General features: G+C 46.6%; 1 protein-coding gene across 1 annotated transcript in view; it reads left to right on the top strand.

Annotated features, from left to right (window-relative positions):
- Positions 1-13,521, top strand: part of LOC130127609 (ras-related protein Rab-26-like) — a 113,190-nt gene extending 99,669 nt beyond the window's left edge. Inside the window, exons 6-9 of the mRNA XM_056297292.1 lie at positions 4,926-4,991; positions 7,500-7,556; positions 8,095-8,171; positions 12,533-13,521. Coding sequence (XP_056153267.1) covers positions 4,926-4,991; positions 7,500-7,556; positions 8,095-8,171; positions 12,533-12,635 — 303 coding nt within the window. The 3' untranslated portion in view covers positions 12,636-13,521. The remainder of the gene's footprint in view (positions 1-4,925; positions 4,992-7,499; positions 7,557-8,094; positions 8,172-12,532) is intronic.
- Positions 13,522-13,817: the final 296 nt, after the last annotated feature.

Here is a 13,817-nt window from a genome sequence, read left to right as displayed (position 1 = left end):
ACCAACACGGGGTCGAAAGGTCGAATCCCCACGTCGCCTCCGATTTGGTTGGGCATCCCTCCAGACACAGGTATGTGTCCTGGTCGCTGCACTAGCGCCTTCTCTGGTCGGTCGGGGCGCCTGTTCGAGGGGGAACTGGGAGAATGGCGTGATCCTTCCACGCGCTACGTCCCCCTGGTGAAACTCCTCACTGTCAGGTGAAAAGAAGCGGCTGGCGACTCCACATGTATGGGAGGAGGCATGTGGTAGTCTGCAGCCCTCCACGGATCGGCAAAGGGGGTGGAGCAGAGACCGGAACGACTCGGAAGAGTGGGGTAATTGGCCCGATGAAAATGGAGAGAAAACATCCACACACAAAAAAAGAGAAGCTGGATGGAAATGGCAAAATTCACTAAAACTTCCTCAATTTTGCAGAAGGTTTGGCGCTGGCTTGAGGTGGTGTCTTGAGGTGGTGTCTTGAGATGGTGTCTTGAGGTGGTGTCTTGAGGTGGTGTGTTGAGGTGGTGTCTTGAGATGGTGTCTTGAGGTGGTGTCTTGAGATGGTGTCTTGAGGTGGTGTCTTGAGGTGGTGTCTTGAGGTGGTGTCTTGAGATGGTGTCTTGAGATGGTGTCTTGAGGTGGTGTCTTGAGGTGGCTCGATAATCCAGGTAAGAAAACCAAAGCAGGGTGAATCAGTGGGATTTGATGGTTGATGTGTACTGTAAACCAGCACATACTGATCAGTACATAAGGTTTGACTCTCATCATCCACCGGAGCACAAACTAGGAGTCATCAGGATGCTGAATCACCGAGCTGACGACGTCCCCACCGACACAGCGGCCGGGGAAGGGGAGGAATCCCACATTAAACAGATCCTGGTTAGGTGTGGTTATCCTAACTGGGCGTTTGTCAAAGCCAGGAAGACGCCCAAACAGTGCACCAGCCGATCCAAGAGAGAAAGACAACAGCTGCCTAACTAAACCAGTGGTGATTCTGTTGGAACAGTTGAGATGTGTATATTCCAAACACCGCGTCTCGGTTGCTTTCAAACCCCAAAACACGCTGCACCAGAAGTTGGTCGATGTTGAGTGCCAGGAGGATTGCTGTGACTTGTACATCGGGGAAACCAAACAGACGCTGGCCAAGAGGATGGCACAACACAGAAGAGCTAACACATCAGGCCAGGACTCCACAGTCTACACCATCTACAGTCTACAGCATCTACAGGCCAGTGGCCACTCTTTCAAGGACGAGGATGTGCACAAGGACTCAAAGAGGCCATCTATGAGAAGAGGGAACGACCATCAAAAGAGCAAGAACACTACTGATGATGCAACACTAGCAGACGTGTAAGAATCAAGACCACTTTGCCAGTCGAAAACAATTCAAGAAGACGCCTGTCCATTTTTTGTTTATCTCTTCGTTTTGTTGTCTGACAACTTGCTGTCTTGTAATTAGGCGGTTGGAATCCAACGTGACGGTGCATTTGCACCACCTGTCCGACACGGCTTGCGTTTTGCGTAGCCTGTATATTGCGCCGCAACCCAGATGATGGAGATGCAGCTAGCTCACATTCATTTTCTGCGACTTTAGAAAAGTTTGCTTGAGAGTTGCGTGTCGATGGGATTGCAAACACGGCTGCTGAGGAGTGTTGGTGTGCAGTCCTGACCGGGACACCGGGGCCCACCTTCTCTTTCTGCACACCGGTTCCACTTGAACTGTACCTTACCTCTTGTTCTTCGCATTCACTTCAGTCGACCCCTCATTTATTCATCCAGTCGTTTCCTTCTCTATCCCTGCTTAATTCAGTAGGAGTCTAGTAGGCTGGAGGCAGAAGGCAGGGAGGAGCCTTGGACAGGATGCCAGTCCACTGCCGGGCCCATGCACACCATCACTCACATATCATCCATACTAACAGACAGTATATGTTCTATAATCTGTCACGTATGGCTTCGGTAGGAGGAAAAGGGAACATCCAGAGGAGACTGAACATGCAGACTGCATACAGGAGGGCTACGATCTCGCTGAGGCGAGCATGCTAACCGGCTAGCCTTCATGCTACATGCTACCGTTTCATTGCTGGACAAGCCAAAACGTCACATGTGTTCTAATGCAATTTACCAGACAAATGATATAGTCTGTCTCTCTCTGCTACCACTGTCAACAAATAAAGTGGAAATGCCAAAAAAAAAATTTAAAAAGAAGATATTGATCTTTTTGTGCGTTGATATATGCATCTCTGGACCTTGTTTGTGAGCCATTGATTGATTGATTGATTAGATGGAAATGATGGTTGCTACTAAGGGCGGCACGGAGGCGCAGTGGTTAGCGCGGTCGCGTCACAGCAAGAAGGCCCTGGGTTCGAGCCCTGGGGTAATAGTCCAGCCATGGGGGTCGTCCCGGGCCGTCCTCTGTGTGGAGTTTGCATGTTCTCCCTGTGTCTGCATGTGTGTGTGTGTGTGTGTGTGTCGGCCCTGTGTGATGGCCTGGTGGCCTTTCCAGGGTGTCTCCCCGTCTGCCGCCCAATAACTGCTGGGATAGGCTCCATCATCCTGGCAACCCTGAGAGCAGGATAAGTGGTTGAGATAATGGATGGATGGATGGGTTGCTACTAAGACTGAATGGAGCGTGGGAGGTGCACCAGGGATGAGCATTCTTCACTGTGCAAAAAAAAAAAGGAAAAAATAAACTTCACCCCTTCACTCTCTCACAAATTCTCACCCCTCTAGTTCTCCCTATTCCTCTCAAACTCACTCTTTACCATTCACTCAGCCACTCTCTCTCTCTCTCTCTCTCCCTCACAACTATCTACCCACGCATACTGTACACATGCACACGGATGAACACACACAAAAGCACACAAACAAACAAGAAACAAACACAAAATCTCCCCAGAGAGTGGAAATGAAGTGTAATTATGTTCAGTAATCATCTGGGCTAATTAGAAGCATGAAAGTAGGGCAGCCGCTTACTTATTTTACCCTGCGTTGGAATTTGCATCTTGTTTTGCTGCATGGGTTCTGTTGGCATTAATAGTCCACGGAAAAATACTCATCCGATAGGCAATTTTACACTACATGACATGACTTTGTTGGCAAACCAAATCCATGTAACATTTATTGCACATTTTTAACTGTGTGTGTGTGTGGGGGGGGGGCACAGTGAGTGCAGTTTAACTGGTGCAGGTGGGGGGGAGGAACAGGGGGAGCATCAGTCTGTAATCAGAAGAAAGTTGATAGAAAAGAGGCAACAGAGAAAGGTGCAGTGGCGATGCTAGGGTCTGTTGGGGCCCTAGGCAAAAGGAGGGCCCCCCCCCCGGACCAGTGTTCGTCGCCATTATGTTATAAAAAATCTGATACCAACAAAAGAATATGCGACATATAAACTGTGTGGTGTGGACACTGGGACTAACTTTCACTTTCGAAGAGCGCAGGCAATGCATGTGCAACACGAATGACATGGGGCCCCTACAAGGGAGGTTTCCTACCGTGATGTCATGTCATTGCAAATCGTCCATTGGTTGTTTAAGGCGGAGGGGGTTGCGGTCACTGCTTTGGAGTAAATTCTGTCAGCTCTCGGTGGTGGGGGGGGGGGCCCTACTGCCTGGGGCTCCAACTGCCTGGGGCTCCAACTGTCTGGGGCTCCAAGCAGTTGCCTGGCTTGCCTGTTCAGAAGCTTCGCCTCTGGAAAGGTGGAGAGGAACGAGCCCCCCCAAGAACAATAAACGTGTTCTCCTTTTTTCTCACCTCTGCTCCCCCTTTTTCTCTCATCTCCTACAGCCGCATTCTTTCTCTTTTTCCATGCTTTCACCCTTGTCCACCTCTCTCTCTTTCATGCTGCCTTTTTGAAAGACTCTCATTCATCATCTCTTCCTGTCCCCTCTCCTCTTCCCTCTCTCCCTCCATCTGTTTCTCTCTTTCTGTCCTTCTCTGTCTCTCCCTCATTCCCTCCCTCCCACTCTCAATTTCAATCTAAAGAGCTTTATTGCATGGCAAGACAGTGCTTGTATTGCCAAAGCAAATAACATAAAGAAAATAAGTGAGTGGTCTTGAGAGGAGCCTAGCAGGAGATCCAGGTGGTTTTGCAGGCCTTCCTTGGTAGGAGACAGTGCAGGAGATCCTGGTGGTTTTGCAGACCTTCCTTGGTAGGGGACAGTGCAGGCGATCCAGGTGGTTTTGCAGACCTTCCTTGGTAGGAGACAGTGCAGGAGATCCTGGTGGTTTTACAGGCCTTCATTGGTAGGAGACAGTGCAGGAGATCCAGGTGGTTTTGCAGACCTTCCTTGGTAGGAGACAGTGCAGGCGATCCAGGTGGTTTTGCAGGCCTTCCTTGGTAGGAGACAGTGCAGGAGATCCTGGTGGTTTTGCAGGCCTTCCTTGGTAGGAGACAGTGCAGGAGATCCAGGTGGTTTTGCAGGCCTTCCTTGGTAGGAGACAGCGCAGGAGATCCAGGTGGTTTTGCAGACCTTCCTTGGCAGCAGACAGCAGAGCCACATCATCAGCATATAGCAGACACTTGATTCCACTGTTTTGTAGGGTGATACCAGAGGATGTAGAATGTTCTGGTTTTTTAGCCAGTTCGTTTACATAAATGTTGAATAGAGTAGGAGACAGACTGCAGCCCTGTTTCACGCCGTGTTCTTGAGGGAAAGAATTTGTTTGTTGGTTGCCAAGTTTCCCTGAACATTTGTATACATTGATTTTATGACATCATATGTCTTCTTCCCAATACCTATTTCGACAAATTTGTAGAAAAGACAAATTGAAATAATACTAAATTGAGTCGAATGCTTTTTTTTAAAAATCTACAAAACATGAAAAGATTTTGCTTTTGTTCTGGTGAATTTGTTTGACATCTCTCTCTCTCTCTCTCTCTCTCTCTCTCTCTCTCTCTCTCTCTCTCTCTCTCTCTCTCTCTCTCTCTCTCTCTCTCTCTCTTTCTACAGGCTTGGCTGACAGAGATCCATGAGTACGCCCAGCAGGATGTTGTGGTCATGTTGCTCGGCAACAAGGTGAGACCCTTGGACGAGTTGTTCAAATGGATGGCTAGACGGCCAAGTGAATGGATGGGTGGAGAGAGAGAGAGAGAGAGAGAGAGAGAGAGAGAGGTGGAAGAGAGCAGTGAGAAAGAGGTAGACAGACTAACAGATGTTAAATGGACTGCATTTATACAGTCTTGTCTACTGGCCACTCAAAGTGCTTTACAGTGTATGCCTCACATTCACCCATTCACACACACATTCACACACTGATGGTGGAGGCTGCCATGCAAAGCACCGGCCGCTGATCAGGAGCAGGTAGGGGTTCAGTGTCTTGCTCAAGGACATTTCGATACGCTCTCTGGAAGAGCCGGGGATCAAACCAGCCACCCTCCGGTTACCAGACGACCCGCTCCATCTCCTGAGCCATGCCGCTATACAATGTTATAGTTATTTGTGATCTTTGGTGGCCCTTTTCGTTGTTGTATCGCGCCCCTTAGTGAATCACCGATCCCTCAGTTTTAACCAACAAACAGTACGACTCTAGCCAGGTACCTTCTGATATTACAGCTGGTATCCTGTCAGAAGGTAAAACAGAGAGATGTGGTGACGAAGGGAGAGGTGGTGATGTGATGACGTGGGTTGTAGTGGGGTTGGGCCAGTTTAAAAATGTTCAAACCAGTTTGATATTAAGCCAAACACCGGACCGAACCGATGTAACGGGTTTTACCACGAGGCGTCGCACTTGACTCAGCAGCCGCCGCTCCCCGGCGAAACGTCATGACACTGAGTGAGTGTAGTGACCCGCTGACACGTCGCGTTTTCATTTCTCACAGCCGTTCAGCTCACCTCTTTCTTCTTCTGAACATCGCAATGAGAGATAAAGTAAGAGTTCGGCCTAGTGCGACTTGAGAAAACGTCAAACAATCAAAATCTGGTCTGTTTTTTGGCTCAGCTTCTTTCTGCTTCGCGTCCAAAATGTCGCCGTATTGGTTTTCGGTAACCCTAACTCTGCCATGTCTCGTCTCTCTCGTCACCCCCAAACAAAGTAAACAAGTGCACCATGTGCATCCCCCCCACCCCCCACCTCTACTGAAACGCTATCTCCTTGTCGGCACTAATGGCGCTTTTCCCCTGCGTGTGTGCTACCAGCTCGACTCGACAAACTGCACGCGGCCCGTCAGACGCTCGTGCCTCCGTCAGTCCGTCGATAAACAAACATGATGTCATGTTCATCGCGTCGTCGTATCGCTTATTACTCGTGCAATACTAGTTGGGTTTTAGTGCCGCGATGCCGTTGGCGCAGGTTGCTGAAGTAGTAAACGACTTGTTCATTTGCCGTGTAGAATCAAACCGGTTTAGAACAAGTGAACCGCAAAGCGGCCCAACTCTAGATGGTAGGAGTCGAGAACTGACGGGCTATGAAGTAGAGGGAGAGCGGAGGAGACATATGGGGGGGGGGGGGCTGGGGACATGCTTGCTCTGGAAATGTTTCAATGCACCACAGGCCATTCGGAAACTCAATCAGATACTGGCGCCACACAGACCGCAAAGTCAGTAGGCCCTCTGGCACGAGATGCCCTGACAGATGACGGTGGAATGCGGTGGGATATTTGGGGATTTATACATGTATGTATGTATGTACATATGTGTGTATCGTATGTATGAGTGATGGATGGATGGCTTAACACATGACACAGTGGTGGAGAGAAAAGGAGGGATGGAAACAATGAAATGAATGGCAAATTGGAGGAGAGGAGCATCTTGATGACGCAAACAAGTGGATTTGAGTTCAACTCTATTTTTTTGGGGGGGGGGGGGGTTTCCCCATTTTTCTTCCCACTTGTACTTGGCCAATTACCCCACTCTTCTGTGCCGTCCCGGTCGCTGTTGCACTCCACTCCACTCCACTCCACTCCACTCCACTCCACTCCACTCCAGGGCTGCAGACTACCACATGCCTGCTCCGATACATGCGGAGTCACCAGCCGCTTCTTTTCACCTGACAGTGAGGAGTTTCACCAGGGAGGACGTAGCATCTAGGAGGATCACGCTATTCCCCCATGCCCCCACCCCCTGAAGGGGCACCCCAACCGACCAGAGGAGGCGCTAGTGCAGCAATCAGGATACATACCCACATCCGGCTTCCCGCCCACAGACATGGCCAATTGTGTCTGTAAGCTGGAGGTAACACGGGGATTTGATCTGGGGATCCCCGTGTTGGTAGGCAACGGCATTTACTGCTACACTACCCGGACGTCCGAGGTCAACTCTATTTTTTCCCCACCCCCTCTATCTCTTTTCTCACCTCTCTCTCTCTCTCTCTCTCTCTCTCTCTCTCTCTCTCTCTCTCTCTCTCTCTCTCTCTCTCTCTCTTTCTCTCTCTCTCTCTGTGTAGCTCTCTCTCCCATCTTTCCTGTACCCTTCCAAAATCTGAAGAACCAATTTTATTCAAAAAGACACGGAGGAGAGAGGAGGAAGAAGGGATGTTTGGTGTTGCGTGGTAATGTGATTTCTTTTTTTTCACCCAATTTACTGCAGGCTGATTCCACACATGACAGGGCAGTGAAGAGAGAGGAAGGAGAGAAACTGGCCAAGGTGAGTCAGGTTTGCACACACACACACACAGACACACCCACATCACACGGACACACATTTTCACACTAACACATACACCAATTAACATTGTGCATACACACACACGTGCACACACACACACACAAACACATACTCTCATACACACTCATATTAAAATATTCCTACCACATATACCGGACAGTGAGTCTGCCCACGAAGCCACGAGGTCCTGAAAACTTGTGCCATTTCGTTATGCCTTGATTAGTGGGTATAATTATGTATTCATGGGGGTGTGAAACATTGTTATTGTTTGGAATAAATGAGGCGAGCTTTGCTAACTCAATTTTCCAGCCCACTTAACTTAGACGAGCGCTGAGAGGCGTGGAATAGTCAATCACAGCACGGGTGTTAGGGACTTGACAGATGTACTACCGCTCACAGGATGGAGTCACACACACACACACACACACACACACACACACACACACACACACACACGCACACGCACACTTACACACAGTGTGTACCTGATGTTCCTGTCCTGTCTCTGTCTGTGCAGGAGTTTGGGGTGCCATTTATGGAGACAAGTGCCAAATCTGGTCTGAATGTGGAACTGGCCTTCACTGCTGCAGCCAAGTGAGTCCCCTGCCATGCACGCACACACACTCACACACAACATAATATGGACTAATCAGACACAAAGGCTCTTCGTATCAGTTCAATTCAGCACTCAAATGTGCTCTTCTGTGGTGGAAAATGAGATGTAACGACCGATCCTTGTTGTGAACGGACCCCATCCTATCCTTGCGGGGGGAGTTTATCCTGCGGTACTGAGCACATGTTGTATTGTATTGACTTAAACTGAAACACTAAAACACACATTCAGAGTCAACGTTCAATTACCTAAGATTACCTAACAACAGTGCCGAGAGTTGATGCAGCCAACACTTGTGCCGTGGGAGGGTCTAGAGGTGGAGAACAGACACGGGGTTGACAAAATACACAGGCCCTTTTATTTGCACTTTTTCTTACAGAGTTCAGTGTTTTTTCACGCTGCACTGTACATCACACTTTAACACGTCAACTTTTTTCTCATCGATGACAGAATTCTTCCATCGGTAAGACCATGCTCATACGATGCAGTATTGACATCTGACCATGCCCCCTCTCGTTATGAATCTTCCTTTTAAAGATTTGGATTATCCACCCCCTTTGTTGTGTCTAAACACCAACTTGCTATCAAACGAAGATTTTGTAACATTTTTTAATAAGCAAAAATATTTGTTCTTGGACACAAAACTCCAGCTATCTCTGCAACTTGACTATGGGAGACACTGAAAGCCTATGGACAAATGATTTCCTATGTAGGTCATGAGAAGAGACAGCACAAAAATAAATTAGATGAATTAACTAGACAGATTTTGCATCTTGATAAACCTCTAAGCTACCTCACACTTCAAATGTGTACAGGGAACATCTCATTTTACAATCGGAATTCAATATACCCACCTCTCATCAAGCTGCTGAATCTCTCTGGAGATCCAGGTATACCTATTACGGACCAGGTGAAAAAACTAGTAAGCTCCTGCACATCAGCTGAGATAAACAACATCTTCCCCGGCAAATTCTCCAGATTAGAACACCATCTGGTGTAACTCCAGAGCCCAAAAGGATTAATAATGAATTTACAAAATTCTACACTTCCTTGTATATATCTGAAGACCATGCTGACTCTTCTGATTTTGACAACTTTTTCAATACACTTGACATACCCCTGATTATCCCTGATTTGTACTGGGTGGGGAAAACCCATAACTATTGAAGCGCTTTCTGCAGCAGCTAAATCAATGCAAAGTGGTAAATGCCCTGACCCTGACAGGTATCCGTTAGAGTTTATAAACTTTTTTTTTTGCATAAATTGGTTACTGTTCTAATAGATATGTACAATGAATCATTTGAATCTCTGAGTCAGCCTCTGATGCTTAATCAAGCATTCATCTCTCTGATTTAAAAAAATAAAGACCTACTTATTGGCTCCTCTTTTTGTCCAATCAGCCTACTTAATATGGACTTAAAACTACTATTCCAAGATGCTTGCTTTACAGTTGGAGACAGTTTTGTCAACAAGCATATCCTCTGATCAAACAGGATTCATCAAAAACAGACATCCTGTTTTTTAAATCTCAAACAAATCTTTAATGTAATTTATAGCACTCCCTCCCCCACTACATCAGAAGCCCTCATCTCCCTAGATGCAGAGAAAACATGTGATTGTGTGGAGTAGGAGTATCTTTTCTAAACTCTACATAAATATGCCTTTGGTAATTCATTTTCCGCCTGGGTTTAAGTTACTTTATTCATCTCCCCAAGCCTCAATGAGGACTAACAACATTCAGTCTGACTGTTTTCCCTACTGCCCTCTACCCATCAAGGTTGTCCCCGCAGCCCGCTACTGTTTGTGATTGCCATCAAGCCTCTCTCCATTGTACTTTGTTCTCACCCATACATTTTTGATACTACTAGGAATGATAGAGAGCAGAGGGTGTCCTTGTATGCAGATGACATTCTGTTGTATGTCTCCAATCTTCCGGCATCTACTCCTCTTATCCTTACAACCTTGGAATCTATTGGTCAAATTTCTGGCTATAAACTTATTTTGGATAAGAGTAAACTATTCCCCTTAAATAAGACAGCATATGACTACACAAAATGTAATTTACTATTTAAGATCTCTGAACTAATCCCCAAACACAGCTTCATGTGTTTAAGGATTAATGTCACAGATAAATTCAAAGAATTGTATAAGCTAATTTTGCCTGAATTCATCTGGGATGAAAAAAATCCAAGATTGCACAGTCAAATCTTATAAAGGCCCTGAATCACAAGGTGGACCTGTCACTCCCCAATTTCAGGTATTGGTTCTACCAGTCTTACAACCATACAATATTGGTTACAACAAGACACACTGAGAACCCCCCCCCCCCCCATTCCAGGCTTGTGATAAAATCCATGTCTTCCAAGCCAGTATCACTTGCAGCTCTGGCTCACTCCACTATTTTAAACCCTTCTTCTCCATACACAAAGCATATAATGATTAAAACCTCTCTGAAAATGTGGAACCAATTTAGACGCTGTTTTTGGCTTTCAAACATTTTCACCTTCTGCTCCATTAATAGCAAACCACACCTTTCCCCCCGTCCTTGATTGATGGTGCATTTAAACTATGGTTCAATCTTGAAATCTGAACATTCAGGACCTTTATCTTGATAATAACTTTGCCTCCTTCAAGCAGTTATCAGGGAAGTATAGTCTCTCTAGACATCACCATCTTAGATATCTACAAATCCCCTCAGTTCCCTTACCAGCCCTGAGACTACACCCTTTGGTTTGCTTTCTTACATCTATCCCTAAGTTGAAAGGCGTGTCTTATCTTTATGGTGAGATGTACTTGCTACGTCTGGCTCCTCTAGACTCTGTAAGAACCCTATGGGAGAGTGATCTTGGAGAGGAAATTACAGAAGAGCTCTGGAAAAATGTTCTTAATAGAGTGCATATATCTCTATCTGTGCCCAAACGTGGGCTCATACAGTGCAACATAATTCATCACTCTCATTTTACCAAGGTCAGACTTTCTAAGATTTACGGAGATGGAGCCCAATCTGTGACAGATGTCATGTAGCTCCAGCTACACCTGCACATATGTTTTAGGTCCTGTCCATCTTTACAAACCTTCTCTGGTCTGAGCTTTTTGAGACACTGTCGAGAACAGTTGGGAACCTTATTAAACCACATGCTATGATTGCACCATTTGGGGTTGCCCCACTGCCACTCTCTGCCTCAGAAGCGGATTTGATTGCATTTGCCACCTTGCTAGCCAGACACTTAATCCCTCTGAAAGGAAATCTTCTGTACCCCCTTCTCACAACCTTTGGGTTGTTCGTGTTCTTAACCATATCAAACTTGAGAAGATAAGACGTACGGTCAGGAAGTTGATAAATAAATTCAGTAAGATGTGGGGTACATTCTTTAGACTTGTGGAGGGTGTCAGTTTCCCGGCTGTTGTTGAGTGAATCATATAAGGGCCCCCGCTGATTTTCTGGATTAGTTCTCACACTTGGCACTGTGGTGTAGAATGTAAGCTTATGTGATTATGCCTCACTTTATGTGTATGACGTGTGGAGTACGGTGTGTAGTGTGACCGAAATGCCCTTTATATACTTTATGTAGCATATGATGTACATTTGTTTTATTTATTTATGTATTTTTGTGGGTGGGGATGGTTGCTGTTTTTTGTAATTTTACATTTCCTTTTGAAAGTGTGATAATAAAAAAGAGGAACTGTCCAGTGTGGCGCTGAAGAAAGCGTTCACATTAATCGTGACGTTTAATGTTGCTTCAGTGCAGGAGTGATTTTGTTCCTCCTCTCTCACCCTCTTCCTTGCTCAATTACCTTTCCTGTTTTCTCTTACTTCCTCTCCTATTCTCCTCTCTTTCTTATATCTCTCCTCTCTGCTCTCTCTCGTCCTCTATCTCCCCCCCTTGTCCCTTTCACGCTTTCTCACTTCCTTCCCCTCTTCCTCTTCCTCTTCCTCCTCTCTTCTGCTCTCTATCTCGTAACGCCTCTACTTCATCTCCTTTTTGCTTCTCGTTTCTGTCTTCATTTGCCTCTTTTTATCGCTCTCCTTCTGACACTTCTGCGTCTTTTGTCTCCTCGTTTTACTTGATTCAGTTTACCTTAATTTTGTCCTGCTTTTGTTTGGCCTTACTGCGAGTGCTGTGTCTGTCCAGCACTTTATTATGCTCACCCTTGTGGAAAATAATCTCTCTCTCTCTCTCTCTCTCTCTCTCTCTCTCTCTCTCTCTCTCTCTCTCTCTCTCTCTCTCTCTCTCTCTCTCCTCTCTCTCTCTCTCTCTCTCTCTCTCTCTCTCTCTCTCTCTCTCTCTCTCTCTCTCTCTCTCTCTCTCTCTCTCTCTCTCTCTCTGTCTCTCTCTCTCAGAGAGCTGAAACACAGGACCATGAAGGAACCAGATGAGCCCAAGTTCCAGCTGCAGGAGTATGTGGACAGAGAGATGAGAACCGTTGGCTGCTGCCACTCATAGACCTGCCCTGTGTGTGTTTGTGTGTGTGTGTGTGTGTGTGTGTGTGTGTGTGTGTGTGTTTGTAGTCACCCGCGCAGCAAACCCCCTCCCCCTCTACGGGAGTGTGTGAGGACCGTGTGCGTGGGAATCGTCTCTTATCGCCTTTCATTTCTTCCGTTTCTAGAATCTTCTCGCGATGTACCCAGTGTAAGCTCCACCTACCCCAGCCCACCTCCCCTCTGCAACTGTGAATGTAATATAGCCCCTCTGTACTCACATGCATGCACATATACATGTATGCGTGCACACAACACACACACACACACACACACACACACACACACACACACACACACACACACACTTGTATACAGACTCTTATCGAACATGCAACCTGAACTTTGCTTTTACTTTATTTCCCCGTGTGTGTGTGTGTGGAGTTTCTCGGATCATCGTTCTGTGCAATATTCTCTGAATGTATGTGCTGTACATATTTTCACTCTGAAATTTGCTTCGTGGCTTGCAGCTCTTGTAAACGCCTGTCCTGCCGAAGCCCCCCCCCAAAGGAGAACCCTGTTCTAAAACTACAGACCCGAGGCAGACGTATAGAATTACGCGTCGGAATAACTACATCCTGCTTACGTGACGGGGGTTAATACAGCCCACTAACCTCTTTCTTTCTGGTTTTCTCCTCTTCTGAGGCGTTATGTGAAGCGTTGTTTATGTTCTCGCCCAGAGATTGCAGAGGGGTCAAGTCCTGGTTCCTCGGCGCCCCCTACTGGCCAAATATTGAAATCCCACCCAAAGCTGTGACTCCTATTTGAGACAGTTTATAAAGAATTGTCTGTGAATGTTCTCGTTCATCCAGGTCATGGTTATCCAAAGGAGTTGAATCAATTCAACTGGACTTGGTATATACCCGTGAAGACGTTTCGCCTCTCGGATGAGAGGCGAAACGTCTTCACGGGTATATACCAAGTCCAGTTGCACTCGATTCAACTCCTTTCGACAGTTTAAAGAATTGCCTCTTGCTTTCCAGAAATGCTTTTGTGTCAGGACAAACCCTCCTACGTGTGATTTTTATCTTTAAAATTAGTCGTCAGATAGAGAAATAATTAGGTAAACTTCAGTGGCCTCATTCTCCCGGCCTCCAAATCGTCCCGGCGAAAGATGACGAAAGTACTAAAGGTCAGTAGACGGACT

This window comes from Lampris incognitus, chromosome 17 (genome assembly GCF_029633865.1).
Source record: "Lampris incognitus isolate fLamInc1 chromosome 17, fLamInc1.hap2, whole genome shotgun sequence".
NCBI classification, from domain to species: domain Eukaryota; kingdom Metazoa; phylum Chordata; class Actinopteri; order Lampriformes; family Lampridae; genus Lampris; species Lampris incognitus.
This window is presented reverse-complemented; position numbering and strand designations above follow the sequence as displayed.